This window comes from Grampus griseus, assembly GCF_964374135.1.
Source record: "Grampus griseus genome assembly, chromosome: 1".
In the NCBI taxonomy this organism is placed as follows: domain Eukaryota; kingdom Metazoa; phylum Chordata; class Mammalia; order Artiodactyla; family Delphinidae; genus Grampus; species Grampus griseus.
The window spans coordinates 83,371,830-83,392,062 of NC_139017.1; the positions used below are offsets into that span (position 1 = coordinate 83,371,830).

Consider the following 20,233-nt stretch of genomic DNA (forward strand, 5'->3'; position numbering starts at 1 on the left):
ACAGAGACAGCATGGTGGCAAAAATTTACATCAACTGATAGTACTTTGGCATGTTATCAGCAAGATGAAGCAATGTAAACAATGCAATGTAAAAAGGAGGGTAAGAGGAAGGCTGGCTCTGGAGCCAGAATGCTTCAATGGTCAAAAGGATTTGAGAGGTTTTCTGAAAGACAAGAGGGTGAGGATTTAATGGACTCTAATAAAGCAACAATGCAACATGCACAGGACCACTGTGGATAAAATTTATATAAAGAAGGAATGCCTGAGCTGCTATTCTACTTGCCTTAGGCTCATCAAGTATTACTGTGATAGAGCTTTAGAAAACTATAAAAAGAATAGATAAAAACAGATTAGGGTGGATTGGAAGACAATGTTGTTAAGACGTCAATACTGCGCAAAGTGATGTGCAGACTCAGTGAAATCGCTATAAACACCAATGATGTTTTTTTCAGAAATAGAAAAGTCCATCCTAAAACTCATATAGAATTTCAGGAGACTCCAAAACAGCCAAAACAATCTTGAAAGAAAATAAAACTAGAGGTCTCACACTTCCTGATTTCAAAACTTATTACAAAGCTACAGTAATCAAAAAAGCATGGTACTGGCATAAAGACAGACATTTAGAACAATGGAACAGAAGGAAGACCCCAGAAATGGACCCTCATATATATGGCCAAAGGATTCTGACAAGAGTGTCAAGACCATTCAATGGAGAAAGGACAGTCTTTTCAGCAAATGGTGCTGGGAAAACTGAATATCCACATGCAAAAGAATGAAATTGGACCCATACCTTATACCATACAAAAATTAATTCAAAATGGATCAAAAACCTAAATATAAGAGCTAAAGCTATTTGAAGAAAACATGGGGAAAAGCTTCATGACATTTGTTTGACAACGATTTCTTTTTTTTTTTTTTTGCAGTATGCGGGCCTCTCACTGTTGTGGCCTCTCCCGTTGCGGAGCACAGGCTCCGGACGCGCAGGCTCAGCGGCCATGGCTCACGGGCCCAGCTGCTCCGCGGCATGTGGGATCTTCCCGGACTGGGGCACGAACCCATGTACCCTGCATCAGCAGGCGGACTCTCAACCACTGCGCCACCAGGGGAGCCCTGACAACGATTTCTTGAATATACCAAAAGTATAAGCAACAACAAAAAAGACAAATAGGACTTCATCAAAATTTAAAACTTTTGTGCTAACAACACTATCAATATAGTGAAAAGGCAACCCCATGGAATGGGAGAAAATATCTGCAAATCATATATCTGACCAGGGATTAATACTCAGAATATATAAAGAACTCCTACAACTCAGCAACAACAAAAAACAATCCAATTCAAAGATGGACAAAGGACTTAAGACATTTCTCCAGAGAAGACATACAGATGGCCAATAAGCACATGAAATGATGCTCACCATCACTAAACACTAGGGAAATGCAAATCAAAACTATATGAGATATCATTTCACATACATAAGGATGGCTATTATCCAAAAAAAAAAAAAAAAGAGAGAGAAAGAAAATAACAAGTGCTGGTGTATTGGTGAGGATATGGAGAAATTGGAATCCTCATGCATTGCTGGTGGAAATATAAGATCATGCAATGGCTGAGAAAAAAGTTTGGTGGTTCCTCAAAAAGTTAAAGAATTACCATATGACCCAGCAACTCTACTTCTAGTTTTATACCCAAAAGAATTGAAAACAGGGACTCAAACACTTGAATGCCAATGTTCATATTACATCATTATTCACAATAGCCAAAAATGTGGAAACAACCCAAGTGTCCATCAACAGATGAATAGATAAATAAAATGTGGTATATACATGCAATAGAATATTATTCAGTCCTGAAAAGGAATGAAATTCTGATACATGCTACAGAATTTCAGAGATTAACCTTGAAAACATTATGCTAAGTGAAGTAAGTCAGACCCAAAAGGAGAAATATTGTATGATTCCACTTATATGCAATATCTAGAATAGGCAATTTCGTAGAGACAGAAAGTCAAATAGAGGTAACAGGGGTAGGGGGTAGGAGGGTGGAGTAGTTACTGCTTAATGGTTACAGAGTTTCTGTTTTGGGTGATAAAAAACATTTGGAAATAGTGGTGAAGGCTATACAACACTATGAAGATACTTCACAACACTGAATGGTACATGTTAATGGTAAACTTCATGTTAGGTAGGTTTTATCACAATTAGAAAAACAAAAATATGTAGATGGCATATTTTCTGAGTCCCTATACAGGTTAAAATGTCCTTACATTATTTTCACACATAATATAAAATTCTTAGTTCAGAATTTCTATTTCCTCAAAATTTATTATAGGCATTTGGCATGTTGGACATATCTCTTGATAAAACTTATTTTGTGGGTTATCTTTTTTTATTGTTTCACTTCGTGATTGGGTGAGTGTACAATCTGTGTTTAATGCACGACCATTAAAATAAATATCAGATTCTTTAAAATTAATAACTAGACAGATAAATGACGTACTGAGAAATAAAAGCTCATTTAAAGACTTTCCCGTCTTCTCTCTTTCAGTAATGCTCCTTGATTACAGTACAGACAAAATTCTACATACCAGCATTTAAGTTCTGTCCCAATAATTATTATATATTGAAAAGGTAGCTTTATTAGAAGTATCAATATGGAAATATAAATCACTAAAGTATAAGGTGTTTGGGTCAAGGCCATTTTAGGATAACCAAATAAGTTCATATGCAAATAAGTTCAAAGGACTATGGAACCAAATAAGTTCATATGCAAATAAGTTCAAAGGACTATGGAGAATATTAAAACGAGAAGAGACCTTAGCAATCATCTAATCCAATTCTATCATGCAAGAAAGAAAATGTAAAATAATAAAACGTTGCTAGAGTTAAACTTGGAATTATTCCCAAGGCATCTTACCTGCCAAGAGAGGAACCTGGGAAAAATAGCAGCATATGCCCAAATTCATCACATATAAGTAAACATCTTATATATTTAAAGATACTTTAAAATGGGAAAATTAGGTATAACGGTAGTAAAGAAGGAACCAGATGCTACTATAATTCAACTAGGAACAACCTTCAGAATCAGACTGAATTAATTTTTCTAGAGTTAAAATTTCAGAAATAAAATAATGTTACATATAGGAATGCCACACACATGGAATATTAAATACTAAATATATTTAGGATAATACTAAAGTATATTATCCTATTCTGTGTTGAAATCTGTAAATAAATTCATTGTTATACATAGCCCTTTGTAATATATGTTAAATATAAAGACAGATCTCTAGTTGAAGACATGCTCTTTAGCATTTGCCACTTGCCTGTAGTAACGTGACTGTAAGTAGGTTGAGCACACAGCTTTGGAAACGTGACTAGCAGAACCAAAGTCAATGACCTTCACTCGGTAGGGTTGGCGCACTGGATCGACCAGCATTATGTTTTCAGGCTTAAGGTCAGCGTGAATTAGACCAAGGCTCTTGAGCTTCATCAGGGCTGTGGCCACCTGCTGCAAGATTGGTCTGATGTACTTGAGTGGCAGTGGGCTAAACTTGTTCTGCTTTAGAAAATCATATAAGTTCTGCTCCAGCATCTCAAACACAAGGCAGGTATGATTCTTATGCTGAAAGCACTCATAAGAACGGACAAAATTATACTCATCGGCATTTTCACTGCTTAGGCGGGAAAGGATGCTCACTTCAATCTGTCCTTGTCTGGCATAGGAGGGGTGGTTCTTCAAGATTTTAATAGCCACAATTTCCTTGGTGCTCCGCTTCCAGCACTTAGCCACCTGTCCAAATGTTCCCCGGCCTAAGAACTCCAAGACTTCATAGCTGTTTGTCATAGAGCAAAGGATCTCATGCTGGACCAGCTGGTAATCCCCTTCTCCACTGGAACTGCTACTCTTTGTGGTCACAGTGGTGGTCGTGGCAGCGGCACCCACCACAGTCCTGTTTTGCAGCATGAGAGGGGGATGTTCTTCTATGATTTGCACGCTACCGTTGCTGTCAACTTCCTCACTTTTTCTTTTCAATCCACATTTTTGATATGGCTCAAGCAAAGAAACGTTGCTTCTGTGAGTCAGGGTCTGGCTGCTTTGGAAGGTTGATGTAGCAGCACTGGCAGAGCTATCAGCAGCTGTTACAACAATATGCTCCACTGCAGGAGCTGGGAGGAGGAGGCCCTGGTCGTAAGCAGGGATGTTGAAATTTGCTACCTGGTGAGAAGAGTTGGCTTGCCCTTGTGTGGCTGGGAGGGTTTTGCTGTGGGTATAGTATTTGTCGTTGCTGCTCTGTCCAGAAACATCCCAACCAGAAGGCTCTATTTTCAGTTTCTTTGCACTGCAGAAGGCACTCGACGACACTGATGGGGGGGAAAACACCTGCAGCTGTGATGCCATACCTACACCAAGAAAGAGGAAGAATTAGGCCCTCAATTTTATACAACCCCTCAATTAGTATATCAGAAAACTTTCAGTTTAGAAAAAAACAAGTAAACGTATATCTGGCTGAGGTTTTATTTTATACATTTTCCAAAACATGTTTCCTATTATAGAAGGATAAACTTTTTGGTCTAATTACACATCCTGAATCACTTTTTTGAGACTCAGCAATAATAGGACATACTGTTAAAAGAGTATGAACATCTAAGATGGTTTATAAGATAAAAACAACAATAGCTTAGATGATTGATCACTTAGTATGTGTCAAGTGGTAGTCTAAGCACTTCATACACATAACTCATTTAATTCTCACCACAACCTTTTGAAAAACATACTATCATTATTTCCATTCTACAGATGAGGAAACTAAGACACAGACTGGTTAAAAGAATTTGCCCAAAATAACACAGTTCTTAAGTGGCAGCACTAGAATTCAAACCCAAGCTCTTTGGCCCCAGAGTTCATTCCACAGCTGTCTTCATTCCTGCCCTGATTAGCCCTTAAATCAATTATTTAAAAGTAGACATAGATGACATGCTTATAAAATTCATAGATGAACCAGATTTGGGCAGGATACTCAATATTGCTAAGTAACAGGTCCAAAAAGATCACAAAGAGCAGAAACCATAAGGTAAATCTAGCTGATGACATTTAACACAGATATTGACTTCCTACTTAGGTCCAAAATCTGGCTAGCACAAAGCACAAGGATAAGAGATACAAGGTTTCACAGGATCATATATGAAAAACACTTTGTTAGCAAGAGAAACATTATGTAATAATGTTCCTCTCCCCTCAAAAGCTAATTCAATCTTAAACTATATTCACAGAAAAAGTAGTGTCCAGAATGTAGCAAAGTGAAGGCAACCCACTCTGCTCAGATCACAAATAAAACAGTGTCTAGCTCTGCCCACTATGTTGTAAAAGGACCATTGATAAACTGACCAGAAGAAAGTAATCAGGATGAGGCAAAGCCCAGACGGGATCTTCTGAAGAACCTAGGGAAGTCATCCTTAGAAAAATATGGGGAAAAGTAATAAGAACTGCCCACCTTTCTGTCCCTGAATGTCCCACAGACACCTCAAGCTCAAAAAGCCCAAAGACTAATCCCAAAGCTAATATTTTCAGAATAAAGTCCAAACATTTGACCTAGCATACAAGCCATTTCATATTTATCTTCTTCCTTCTGAATCACATAACCCTCAGGTGCCTCGGGCCTCCACACTAATCCCTCTTCTCTTGCTCCACATGTTCCCTCTTTTCACTACTTCCCAGCATTAGTCATCTGCGAAAAAGTAACAAATTTCCCTCTCTAACCCAGACTTCTCTCTTGAACTCCAAATCCTTATTTTCAAATAACCACTCCACACTTCAACTTGGATATCTCAGAGACATCTCAAATTCAAGATGTCCAGAATTAAACTTCTGAGCCTCCACCCCACGCCCAGTTTTTTACCTCAATTATGAGACACCATCATGCATCTAACACCTCAAGCTAAAAAATCAGGGAGGCAATAAGTCTCAGTTTCCTCATCTATAAAATGGTGAATTAAATGATTTAATACACATGACATGCTTAGTGCCAAAAACTCACTTAATATTATTATCCTGACTCATTCCCCTCCCTTGTTTCCCTCTCTTAATCCCCATATCTAACCTATAACAAATCTTATCTACTTCCTAAGCATATTTCAAATCAGCCATTTTTTCTCTACCCTTATTGGAACCTTTCTAGTTCAAACTGCCAGGAGCCTCCAAACTCATCCTGAATGCACTCAGGGGACCTTTGCTTTTAAACTATGTATTATATATTGGAGGACTGCTCTTTGTTAACCATCTCCCTCCTTCTGCCTCCAGGGTCTTTCATTGCTTTAGGGATAAAATCCAAAATCCTCAACTTGCCTTAATAAGCTCCCCACAAATCTAGTTGCTGTCTTCCAAAATCTCCCCACCTCGATTCTTCCACCACTCCAGTCATACTGTCCCTTCTTTCAGTTCTTGGGAGGCCCTCTATGTTGGAGACTCTCTGCTAGGAAAACTGTTTCTTCCCTCCCTCCCTCCCTCCCTCCCTCCCTCCCTCTCTCTCTCTCTCTCACACACTCACACACACACACACACACTCCCCACAATCATCACCACCACTGCATTCCCACAACACCCTGTACCTATCTTATAACATTATTTATTTAATGTTACATCCCCGGATACTGTAAAAGTTCCATGAGAGCAGGTACCATATCTGTCTTGTTCTTTTGCTTTTATCACCAGAACCTACCACAGACTCTGACAATATACAGACACTCAGTATTTGCTGGGTGATTTGACCACTGCCTACCAACTTCATTTCTACTCCCTACTACTCATGTTAAATTGCAGGACTCTCAAATGCTTCTTTTGTTTTGGTTTTTTGACATCCCTCTCTTTTATCTGTGCAGTCCTTGAGATATGGGGGAAGCCTCCACTCTAGTACACACAGTGTAATTTTATTAGTCATAAGAGAATAAACACACACAACTAGAAAGGAAGGAAACATGACAAGGGATGTTACAGAACATAAAAAAACAAAGTGTACATTTCTTTGTGCTTGAATGCAACTAAAAACCATCTGCACTGGACCAGATAGCTAGAAGAAAGAACAAACCCTCAACCTTCAATTTCTAAAATGCTGTCTGGATTTACTTTAAACAAGAGTTTCTATAATTTATATGAACCTTGAAGAGAAAAAAAGTATAAATTAAAAGAATGTTATTGCGGGACTTCCCTGGTGGCGCAGTGGATAAGACTAAGCGCTCCCAATGCAGGGGGCCCAGGTTCGATCCCTGGTCAGGGAACTAGATCCTACATGCATGCCACAACTAAGAGTTCACATGCCACAAGTAAGGAGCCCACGGGTCGCAACTAAGGAGCTCTGGAGCCACAACTAAGACCTGGAGCAACCAAAATAAATAAATATTTTAAAAAAATGTTATTGCAATTTAACTCCTAGGTTACAGATTTACAAATCATCTTATTCTACCTATATCACTGACATAATACCAAACTATAATAAGAGAAAAACTGAAATCAAGTAGTGCCTTTACAAAATTTACCTATTAATATATGCAAAAATATTTCTTGTCATAATATCAAACTAATTTCTGAACAACGAAAAGGAAGCAAATTTTTGAAATTTGTTTTCCATCGTGTATTTGTTGAGTTACTACTTTTAACAATCTATCAAAATACATAAGCACAACCTCATGTACCTAAAAGTATTTAGTAAAAAATTTGAATACTATACAAAATTTGCAGTTTGTAGCTATGTATAGGAATATGGGGGCTTATACTGAAAAGAATTCAGGAAATGTAGCTCCAAGTTTTTAAAAGTATGATGATCATAACTGGACACTTTTCAAAAGTTTCCTCTGTTTACCAGAGGAATGTTAATGACAACCTTTCACCCAGTGAACAAAATAACAGATACTGATGGCTTCAAATTCACACTGAGTACTGCAAAAAGCACAAGTTCTAGGAAACTGCTCCAAAAGTTTAAGTATATAAATAAATATAATAATTCTTACTCAGTAAGACAAACTTAAGTCCACCCATAGGGAGATAACAACCCAGAATTTCACTGGCCTTCCCCCCAGCAAGGGTGTATGGTACTGAAGTCAATGTCATGCCACCAGGACTCTTACAGTGTGGCTGAGACTCAGCCTGACCTCAACAAGCACTAGGTGAGAAGAAAATACAGAATCAAAATTGCCTAGAAAAATCTATACTCTTATTTATATAACACTCTGAAATTCCGCTAAAAACAGCCATTTCTAAACACGAAATAAAGATACTATGTCCCCAAAAAATTTTTTCTTTTTCTTTTTTTTTTTTTGCAGGGGGTGGGGTGGGGGGGTGAGAGGCAGTTTTCTCCCTAGGCTGAGACTTCCCAAACAAAACCATGGAATAGAATTAACATCTGTGGGAAATTTACAATGTATCACACTCCGTTAAGCACATTACACTATTTTCAATTCACATGAGAACAGCTCCCAATAAATTAAAAGCTAACTTCCTGAAAATGTTTCCCCTCTTGACTCTAGCAATAAACTAGTCTTTTCATTTCAAACCTGACTTTCCAAGGATTTAACCATGGAAATATAATGACAAACTTTCCCACTGCATTAATCCCAAACTAGAACAAAAGGCAAAAGGCTACTGGTACTTGTACGTATTGCTAAAAAGAGAATTGAGTCTTGCTAGACTCCAAGGCTTTCAAAAACAGTCAAATTAACAGCTTCTCCACTCCCTGTCATGGGCACATCTATTTAACAACATTTACTGGGTGCCCCATCCTCTGGGCACTACAGTTAGATAATCTTACCATAAAGAATTCAAATATTATAACTATGAACGAAATAGCTGAGTATGACAATGGAGGTAATCATTTATCAGTGTTTTGCCCTTAGTCTTGACTAACTTCCATCTTTTCCTGGACATACCAATAATAAATTCCTAATGCTTTTGCTTGGAGTCATCTTTGACTTTTTGATACAATTTAACAATAGATGATCTAAATAACCTACCATCAGTACTGCATATTGATTTCTTCCTCTAGCACTTGTCCTCAGCTGACATGTACACAGATGTACGTATTCTCCAGCACACTGATATATAAAGAGTATTCATATCATTAAAGTGGGTAAATAAGAATACACATTCTGGAAAAAGATAAGATTGGAAAGAAAACTCTCACTGGAACACCAAATATCTCCCACCTACTGCACAATCCTGCACTACTTAGTTCAACAGCCTAACTTTCCCAAAATGGTACTCTCTAGCCCTTCTCAATTCATTCTTCACCTTACAATTGAAGGGTTTTTTTTAAGGTCCCTTCTCAATTCATTCTTCACCTTACAACTGAAGCTTTTAAAAATGCATTATCTATCCCTCATTTAAAACTTTAGGATAGGGACTTCCCTGGTGGCCCAGTGGTTAAGAATCCGCCTGCCAATGCAGGGGACACGGGTTCGAGCCCTGGTCCAGAAAGATCCCACATTCCACAGAGCAACTAAGCCCCTGCACCACAACTACTGAGCCTGCGCTCTAGAGCCGACGAGCCACAACTACTGAGCCCACACGCCCCAACTACTGAAGCCCGCACACCTAGAGCCCGTGCTCCACAACAAGAAGCCACCGTGATGAGAAGCCTGTGCACCACAACAAAGAGTAGCCCTTGCTCGCAGCAACTAGAGAAAGCCCGCGTGCAGCAACGAAGACGCGACGCAGCCAAAAATAAATAAATAAAATAACAAAATAAAATAAAAACTTTAAGATAAAGTCCAAAATCTCTAATTTGGATTGTCAAGCTTTATAAGATCTGGACCCTGATTATTTTTGTAGCCACGTTTCACTGACTCTTTCCCCCAGGCACTCTCTTTTCTAGTAATTCGAAATGTTTCTCCTGCCCCAGTTCCTTCATACATAACATTCTCTCTCTGAACTTCATTTTACCCTGTCTTCTCTTCTTTTAACTACTACTTATTCTTTTAGCCTTTACTTAAAGCTCACTTTTTCAATGTGGCACAGGCTGTTGGTCTGGACCACAATCTACTTTCTCCTTCATCCCAGGCACAAGGCTAGACAACATTTTACCAGTCCCTCCCTCCAATAAAAAGTGACGTATGAGCCTTTAGTGTTCCACTCCCTTTCCACCAGGAGGAACCCATGGAGATCCAGTTTCTGCCCTGAGACAACACTCAAGGGTTGGCAGAGCAGCAAGATGGAAAGAACATGGGTACCTGAATGATCATGTAGAGCAGAGTAACCTGCCCAGCAGGAATGCTCACTTCAACCTGGAACATTTACTTTAGGCTGTTACATGAGAGAAAAACAACTTTCCTTCAGCAAGACTGTTTAGCCAGCCCTACGCTGACAAATACATTCAGGAAAGCCTTCTCCAGACCACTAGGTTAGATTTCCTGATAAAGGCTCCCACAGGATCCTCTACTACAGAAGTAGTAGCACTTACCACACTTGTACTTATTTATTTCATTTATTCATTGAACAAACATATTTTGAGCATCTAGTATGTCTGCTGGCACTGTTCTAGATCCCAGGGATAACAGTGGTTCCAGATGGACAAGATCCCTTATCTCCTGGAGTTTACTTTCTACTGGGGAGATAAACACCTCTTCTCCAAGAAAATGGCAGCTAGTGATAAATGTTATGATGAAAACAAACACAATGACATGATCGAGATGGTGGGAGGGGGAGAGATACTCTTTGGTGGTCAGGGAAGGCACTGTAGGATGGTGGCACTTAAAGCTGAGACCTAATTGACAAGAAGAAGCCATCCCAGTGAGAGAACAGTTAGTGCCAAGATACATTCTTGGTCTATCTGAAGAAGAGACCAGAATGGATGGAACGGAACAAGGGAAAAAATAGTAGAAGCAGAACACAAAAAGGCAGACAACGGCCAGAATACATACTGACTTGCAGTTGCTCTGGATTTTTATTCTAAGTATGACTATTTGTAGTCATACTTAGAATAAATAAATAAATACTTATTTAAAAGTTGACTTCTCTTCTAAACTGCAAGTTCCATGATGGCAATTCCCAACAGCAGAATAGGTATCTTCTTCTTTTGTATCATCGGCATCGATCACAATGGCTGGCACACAGCGTGTGTCAAATGTTTGCTAGAATGAATGACTATAAAGAGATCACATTACTGCTCCAAATATAAACATAAGGGGATCTCAGAAGTCATTCTGGTTAAATTAGAGAAATACTCACATGAGATAGAAATTATAGTCTGTTGTCTACAAGAGAATATTTATTCTAAGTATAGTGATACAGAAGGAAAAAATAAGCTTGAAACCCTGAGGACGGCATTTGAATCAAAGTTCCCCACCCCCTTTCCTGTAGCACTTCCTTCACATGGAACCATGTGAAAGAGCCAGTTCCTCAACTAGTATGCAAAAATAGGGTGTGGAATAGGTGGTGGTAGCTGACAAAGAAGGAACTCTACAATTCTATGTAATTTACAGCCATTTAAACCAATTCTGTAATATTTTGGTAAACTGGCTGAGTGGCGTTTTCCTTCTAGGCAGGATATTTTTTCCTAAATTTCAATTGCTCTCTTAGATTTATTTGGAATGAAGAATCTATAGCAACAGAACAAAAGAAAAGTGTTTTTTGTATTTGGTAAAATGGCACTATCTTAGTATGTGCACAGGACAGTCTATAAGGTCTATAAAGTTTAGAATAAAGAAAACTATACCTCGGAGTTTCAATCATAAGAAAAATGACAAATTAACAAAAATGACAAATTAGCAAATCAATATGAAACATAAACACTAAGATAGAACCCTGTTTGGATCAGCCAGAAAAGGCCTAAGGAAAACAGGACTCAACTAAGGTAACGACAGTTTGGCAGATGGAAGGTAGAAGGTCTTAGATGAATGAGATAACTTTTGCCAGTATGCCAGGGGATATGGAAAAATGAAAAACCATTTAGAGTAATGCATTTGATTGGAGCAGAAGACACTGGCAAAAAAAGTACAGGGATTCTAACGGCTAAAATGGACCTTAAAAGACTTTCTAAAACCCTGTAATTCCAAGATGAGAAAAAGTAGACCCAAGAAAGCCAAACAAGTTTTACACAGAGCTAATGAGTAGTAATGCTGGCAAAGAATTCAGGTTTTCTGATTCTTTTTCATTAAGTATGGTGGGAAAGCACTGTACAAGGCGCTCTTAAAGAATCCAAAAGAAATACACCTAAGTTTCCCTATCTTCAAAGAACTTAAAATGTTGCTTAGGTGATATGACACAAAAAATATATATATAAAAACAGGATGTAAAAATTTTTAAGTGCCAAATTATGCTCTACAAAAATACATAAGGCATTTAGGGAGATAGGAGATTAGGAACAAAAACTAAAAAACAAAAAAGGAAGCGAAAAGCAAATCAGTGATTGTTGAAGTGGTACTTGACAGAAAAATTATTTTGATGACTTGTGTTCAGAATGGCATAACATTTAAGGGAAGAAACTGGGGAAGAATTAATAACTGTAACTTTTTAAAAAATGGATTGCTTTATATAGTCATGAAAATGAAAATAAAAGGGCCAATCAGGAAGTTCATGTTTGCAAAATTACTTCAAATTACAAAAGAACCAGTTACGATATATAACTAACAACAAGCTGCACAAGTTCCAACTGTAAGAAGTTTATAAGGCAGTTTTGGCTCACTGATTTCTACCAACACAACCACTGACTAAGCTGTGCTTATGAAAACAAAACCAGAGAATAAAAGAAGTCTATTTTCCAGAGAATTGTGAATGTTGAGATTATCTTTTTTTCTTTTAGGAGAGAGTTCTGGCTTGGTTTTCAATCTCAAGTTACCAATCAACTTGCTCTGCAATCCATAAAACTACAATGTCCAAAGACAGGATAAACTATTCATGAAGATATCGCCAGCAAAAGTCCTACTTACTAATCAGACTCAGTATGTTTACAACATCTCATTCACCATTCTACTGGTAAGATGTTTTACTGGCGTGGCTGCCTCCAGTTCCAGCCACAAGTACTTTACCAAAATATCCTTCAAGCCTGGAACAGTGTCTTAAAGTCAGTGATATCTTTCATCATACCATCATACCAGTTTTATAACACAGAACCCTGAGATGATTACAGGTATCTCCAAAATCACCAGCTGAATTAACAACTATTATTATGACTTGTTAGTAGATTTTTAGATGTTTTACAGAAAGCTTTAGACCTACATATGAAAAAGAGCTGGTAAAGATTTGCATTCTCTATAATCTTAAAAAAAAAAAAAAAAAGAACCCACTACAGACCAGGAATCAAAAATAGCTTTACACACAAACAAGAGCAAAACTCTAGGTTCTACTGAGGGCATCAGCCACTTAATTTAAACCCCACTTCATCAGAAGAAGGAAGCCATGCTGCTGTTTTCATCAGTTACCAGGAAACAAATAAGATAAAGGACAGATTGGGCAGAAGAGTCTACAGCTGAAATTAATATTTTGATGCAATGACTGAAAATTCCCCCAGTGTCACTAAGAAAAAGCATCTAGGGCTGCCTCAAAGAATATCTACAACTGAGTCAGGGGGTTAAGTGGAGGAAAGACACTGGAGTTTGGGGTGTTTTTTTTTCCCTCCTCTAGCCCCTCCTCCCTTCCCCCACCTAAACAGAAAAGAAAGCGCGCCGAGCGTAAACACAGGCCAGAGCTCACGGTTTGTCACCACAACAAATTGGAGGTTAGACCAGCGCTCTTGGAGACCGAGCCCCAAGTCTTGGTTGCTAGGCACAAAAAAACGGCCTCTTTCCCACAGACCTGTGAACAGCGGGGGGCCTTACCAAGAGTTTTGGTTGTTTCCCCGCCCCCCTCCCTTTTTTTTTTTTTTTTTTTAAACGAAAGCTTTGGGAAAGTGGCGTCGAACAGCAAAAGTTTCCCTTTGAGCCAGACATCTAGATCTGCCTTGCATAGATATACATTAGGTGGGCCGGTCCCACGCAGTCTCCACCATCGTTACAATTTACCAACCTAACGATTAAATAACAGCAGTGGAGAGGATAGGAGGACTCCCACACCCACATCTCCGCGGCCGTCCGTTCCAGACACCGCTTCCTGGTCCCCAACAGCACAAATAACCCCAAACACGGCACTAAGTAGAGCTGTGAAATTCACACGCACAAGCCACACACTGGGAACCGGCCACGACAGCCGAGAAAAAACCGGCCGGGTGAGAAAACGCCAGGCGGTCCCCTGTCATCTGAGGACAACAACACGCCCAGGAGAGAAGTGGCAGGACACGGGGGAGTTGCCCCGAAAACAAGCCCGCAGCCTCCCCACTTTCCTGGGAACGCTATCCCCTCCGCGGCCGTCACCGGCCGGGGCGCAGGGCTCGGCGCCTGGTCCCGGGTGGGGTCCGCTGAGGGAGGCTCCCCCCGCAGGCCGGGCGCCCCGGAGAGCCCGTGGCCGGCCCGGCCCCGCCGCGGGAAGCCGATGGGAGGTCGCTCCCTGCCAAGGCCACTGCCCCCCCGCCTCGACTCACCGCCGGTGTGTCTGGTTCTCAGCCGCGAGCTGGGGCTGCAGTGAGGAGGCGGCGGAGGAGACGAGATCCGGGGCCCCGCCGCCGGATCATCATACCCCCCGCGCGAGCCGGCCCGGGCCCCGGCCCCCGCCCCCCGGAGCCGTCCCCGCGCCCGTCCCACGGGGGGAGCCCCCTCAGCCTCCCCCCAGCTCCGCCGCCCGGCCTCTCGCCGCCGCCGCCGCCTCAGCACCGCGCGCTCCCGCCTCAGCCTCCCGCTGCCGTCCGGGGCCACCGCCGGGCCCCTGACTCCGCAGCCGCCGTTGTCGCCAGACTCGACGAGCTGAGCGCCGAGCGGCCGCCCCCATCCGGCCGGCCCCTCCTCGCGGGAACTAGTCCCCAGCCCCGCGCCATGACACCTACTGAGGCGGAAGTGTCGGAGAGCGGGCGGGTTAGGATGACTTCATAGTACTGGTGGGAGGGGGAGGGGAGTGGGAGTGGGAGTGGGGCGGCCTCCGTGGGGAGCCAGCGTGGATCGAGTGCGGGGATCGGCTCCCCGCCCCCTCCTCACGGCCGACTCCGCGGTGATTTAAAGGTGCTTGGTGGCGGTGTGGCGGTCCAGCTTTAAAATGTCATCCCCGCCAGTGTGACATCACCACCGCCTAGCGTGACACCCCCAGAGATTGGACAGCGCGCGGGGAGGCAGTGCTTACCGAGGAAGCCCCCTGCTGGTGAGGAATTACCTCAGTTTAGGCTTTGATGTATCGTTGCAATCTAGGGACGTTCTAGCTGCTTGACAGCGGTGTATAGGATCTGTAAGCCTCCACACGCATTAGGAGCCCCTGAGCGGGCTCTTCCCTTGCCTCCTTGGGAACCTGGATTTGCATTAGGAGGTGAGAAAGAATAGCTGTGCTCTGAACCCAACCCCCTCAAAACCTGCAGTGAGCTAATACACAATTTTCTCTCCTCTACCAGGAGATAGCAAAACCGGGTATTCAGGAAACGGAATGCGTTGGGCACACAACATTCTGGAAAAATAAACACTGCGTGAAAACTAGGTTATCCTAATAGAAAGACAGTTGCCATCTCCCTGGGCCAAGAAATTCTGGAAAACTTCAGATATACCTCTTGCTGATTCCTAAAGAGTGGGACATTTGTAGGGAGATGGTAGTATATTTTTTTCCATCCCGCAAGTGCTGGAGGCGACAAGGATCTGTGCCCTAGAAAGTGGCTGGGCAGCACCATGGGTATTTATTTGCATATACGCTTTAAGGAGAGGGCAGATGTGGCTAAGACAAGATTCTGCTATCAGGTTATATTTCTCAGATGTCATTCATTATACATCCTTGACCTCTTTGGATGGAAGACATAATTTTTGTGAAGATGTGCTAAAGTGGTTATGCTACCTTTGGGTTTCTCTCCTGGCTTAACAGCACTGGGAGCAGTTCTGTTTTGTTGGGAACAGGGAACTTTATTTCCCTAGAAGACCAGGGTTAGCAAGAGTATTCAATCCCACAGGGCAGGTTTGTTTGCTTATTTTCACAGAAACTTAGAGAGCATAAAGTCCTACAATGGACTGACCTGGGAAACCTCAAGACATGGAGAGTTGGTGAACATGCCTGCTTGGGGAGCTAGGAAAAAGGCAGAACTTGAGCTCTGGGGTAGAACAGATCCTGCTTGAAAACCAGGCTTCCAAAATATTAATTGCTTACCATGCCTTGGTTCAACCCAACTCCATGACAGGCCTCTAAGCTCCTACTCTCCCACATTATGTCCCTTTCCTCTTTTCAAACACATCTCAAAATTTGCCTTTAGGAAGACTTTCCTCTTTGACTCCCACTTGATTCTGGTTATTCAGTTCTGCATCATCATTTGACTACTTCATTTACTTCTTGTACCTTATTTATTTATACTCGTTGATCTCTATTTTCATTGTTCTTTGGTCATTTCCTCAGTCTGTCTCACTACACTGAGACCTTCTTAAAATCTAGTATTTTCCTCTCTCCAGTATTCGTATATCCATCCAACAAACTCTCCCTGCTTGATGCCAGGTACTCTCCTACACATTGACTCAGATGCAAGATGAATAAGTCATGATCTTTTCCCTCAGAAAGCTTACAGTACAGTCTAGTGAGGAAAAAAAAATGCATGGGGACATATATCTAAGATTTGAATGACAGAGTCAGGGAAGATCTTCAGAGAAGGTGATGTTTAAACATGGTACGCTTAAAGAAATTTCAGAGTTTAGTGTAACTAGAGTTCATTTGTCAATTCAGCAAGTATCTATTGAGTATCTTCTGTATGCCAGATGCTGTGTTAGAATTAAAGATAAGAAGAAAAGGGTATGGTCTGTGCCCTGAAGGCGCATACAGTTCAGCAGAGAAGTGGCAGAATATGGAAACAGGTAGGCCGAGTCAGATTTTGAAAGGCAATGCGGAGCTAGTGGAGGTTTAATCAGACAGGTAATATGAAGGAATCTGTGCTTTAAAGAGAGAACTGGTAGCAGTGAGGAGGATGGCAGGCTGGAGTGGGCAAAGACTGGACAAAGAGAGTCTAATTAGAAAACTGTGATGAGGGTTTGATCAAGCAGGGAACATGGAGAGAAGGGAGAAGATATGTGAACTATTTCCTCCCAAAGTCGGGCAGCTGGAGAGGGAGATGGAGCTGTTGCCAGTTGGAAGCATTGATGTGTCATCTAGGGTGTGATATCCCTCTAGGGCCTAGATTCAGCGTTGTAGACTAGAAGTCACTGAGGAGCTGCAGTGTTTAAGGCCAAGTAGGAGAAGCTGACCAAAAGGCTGTGTCTTGAGAGAAATTGAGTCCGAAAGCTAGGCAAACTATCCAAACAAGTAGTAAATCCAAGGGACCCAGAAGAAAAAGAGAATTCAAGTAGAAACCAACAGTTCTAAAACTGGGAAAACCAGATGAGAGTGAAGGCCTGAAGTAAAGAATAGGAGGCAGAACGTGGGCAAATCCTTTGAATCAACAAGAGAGAATCCTCACTGATTTTTCAAATCTAGACTCCAGGAAACTTTTTATTTGGAAAAGATTTCACACTCATAGAAAAGTTGCAAGAATAGTAAAAGGAGCACCCATATACCCTTTACTCAGATTTACTTATTAACATTTTGAGCCTGTTGCTTTAACATTTGCATTCTCAGCCAAATAGATTACACACACATTTTTATCTGACCGTTTGCAAGTAAATCGCATACGTCATGCCCCTTTATCCCTTAATATTTGAATGTCCTGAGAATAAATACATTCTTTTACAGACACAGTATGTACAATTATCAATTCCAGGAAACTTAACATTGATAAAATACTTTTATCTCATCTACCATCTGTATTCCAAATTTGTCAATCCAATAATGTCTTTCTTACCATCTTTTCCTCTTCCAGCACAAGATCCAGTTTAGAATCAAATATTCCACTTAATTGTCAGTCTCTTCAGTCTCTGTTAATCTGAAAGAGATCCTTAGCCTTTCTTTGTCTTTGATATTTTTGAAGAATACAGACTCCGTCTTTAAAATAACACAATGCTCCTCATTTTAGGTTTGTCATTTATGTTTATCTCATGTTTCTTCATTACTAGGTTCAAGTTATCCATTTCCGGCCAGAATAATGACACTGCGTTCTTCTCAGGGTATCACACCCAAAGTTAGATGAATGTCTCTGTCCCTCATTGGGTGATAATATTTTTTTTAATTGAAGTGTAGTTGATTTACAATAGTGTGTTAGTTTTCAGGTGTACAGCAAAGTGATTAGGTTATATATATATATTTTTTCAGATTATCTTCTATTATAGGTTGTTACAAGATATTGAATATAGTTCCCTGTGATATACGGTAAATCCTTGATTCTTATCTATTTTATGTATAGTAGTTTATATCTGTTAATTCCATACTCCTAATTTATCCCTTCCCCCCCCATTTCCCCTTTGTTAAACATGTTTGTTTTCTATGTCTGTGAGTCTGTTTCTATTCTATTCCACAGGGACGCTTCCTTGACCTTTATCTGAACTGCACTTTACCCCCATTAGCCAGTCTTATTTTCTTCTTAACAAGTATCACTATCTGATATTTATTCATGTATACTGCCTGTCTCTCTCTTTTAGAATTTAAGTTCCATGTGGGCAGGACATTTTCTGTCTTGTTCACTGTTTTATATCCTCAATGTCTGGAACACATGCCTGGCACATAGTAGGTATTCAATAAATATTTGTTGAATGAACAAATGAATGAAGGGATTTATGGACACTAGTTTTCACATAGGGTAGTTGCCAGTTATAGAGATAATATTTATACAGTATCTGCCGAACTAAGCATTCAGTGGTTGTCAGCCCCTTGAGGGCTATGAACTCTGCTTTATTCCCTCTTGGAGAGAAATAGTATTTATTGAGGAAGGATTGCCTAAAGGATGTGCAATCCATCCATTCCTTCAGATTGATTCATTTATTCATTCACCCAATGTTTATCATTAAGAACGTACTATGTATTCTAGACAGTAGGGATGAAATAGTGAACAAAACAGACAAAAAAAAAGAGTCCTGGAGTTTACATTCTAGTACAGTGAGGCACACACTAACCTCAATAGGTAAATGATATCATATGTGAAGTGCTCTATGGAGAAAAAGCAAGGCAGGGAAAGAGGGAGTGGCAGGCAAGGTGGTTGTAATTTTAAATACGATGACCAGGAATAGCCTCACTGAGCAAAACCTTGAAGGAGGTGAGGGAGCCATGTGGGTATCCTGGGTGGAAAAGATGGTAGGGAGAGGGAAGAAGTGAGGTGAGTGCTTACCGGGCACATTGCAGTAACTGCAAGGAGGTCAGTGTGCCTGGAGCAGAGTCAATGAAGTGTGGGAGACGAGGAGGAGAGGAACCGGCAGATGGTGGGCACCATTCAGACCACCAGGAGAACTTTGGTTTTTATTCTGAGTGAGCTGGGAAACCATCGGAGAATTTGAGCAGAGAAGTAACATGCTATGATTTATGTCATGGCTGCTGTGGGGACTCTACTTGTGTATTTGGAGAGGAGGGGGGCAGTGTTGGAAGCAGGGAGAACATTTAAGAGGCTACTGAAGAACTCGGACAAGAGACAAAGGTTGCTTGGACAAGGGTGATAGCGGTGAAGATGGTGAAAAGAAATAAGATTCAGGATATGTTTCAAGGTACAGTCAACAGGATATACTGACAGATGATAGTGTGGGTAGGAGGGGAAAGCAACAGGAAAGGGAGAATAGGAAACCAAGCTTACTAGAGACACATAATAGGGTTACTCAGCAGTATGGAACGCCATTCTGGTGTATGAGATCATGACTTTAAAATGAAACCAGTCAACCTGGTTGAATGATTTCTCCAGCAACATCTAGCTGCTCTAGTGCAGGCAAAGAGTAGATAGATATTATGATTTATCCAGAATTGGAGTTTTTCGAGGCAAGTTTGAGTGAAAGAGAGCAAGGGAGTGATATTATATTGATGGATTGTAGCATACAGTCCAGTCAAGGTAGGAAGTGAAGCTCAGAGAGAGCTTATGAACAGTAAAACATTGGCAATGAGGGTACTTGAGCAGATAAGCTGGGAGAAAAGAGGGTTTAAATTTGAGATTTCAGATGTAGTACAATTTATGATAATGACAGGGTGGTAAGGTAGAGAGAGGGAAATAAGGTCTTTGGAGATGAGGAGGTCAAAGAAACTGAGAGGCCAGAATGTTGAAGTCATCCAGGATGAAGACAGAGTTCTGAAGGAGGAAGTGAAC

The 20,233-nt window shown here is 40.9% G+C and overlaps 1 protein-coding gene across 2 annotated transcripts in view; it reads right to left on the minus strand.

The window, feature by feature from the left end:
* HIPK1 (homeodomain interacting protein kinase 1) overlaps positions 1 to 14,685 on the minus strand; it is a 47,154-nt gene extending 32,469 nt beyond the window's left edge. The window contains exons 1-2 of one of the 2 annotated variants that reach the window (XM_082648278.1): positions 14,501 to 14,685; positions 3,326 to 4,403 (exon numbers count right to left, since the gene is read on the minus strand). In XM_082648278.1, the coding sequence (XP_082504404.1) occupies positions 3,326 to 4,401 (1,076 nt within the window). In that variant the 5' untranslated portion in view covers positions 4,402 to 4,403; positions 14,501 to 14,685. The remainder of the gene's footprint in view (positions 1 to 3,325; positions 4,404 to 14,500) is intronic. The other variant, XM_082648277.1, reaches the window with a different exon arrangement.
* Positions 14,686 to 20,233: the final 5,548 nt, after the last annotated feature.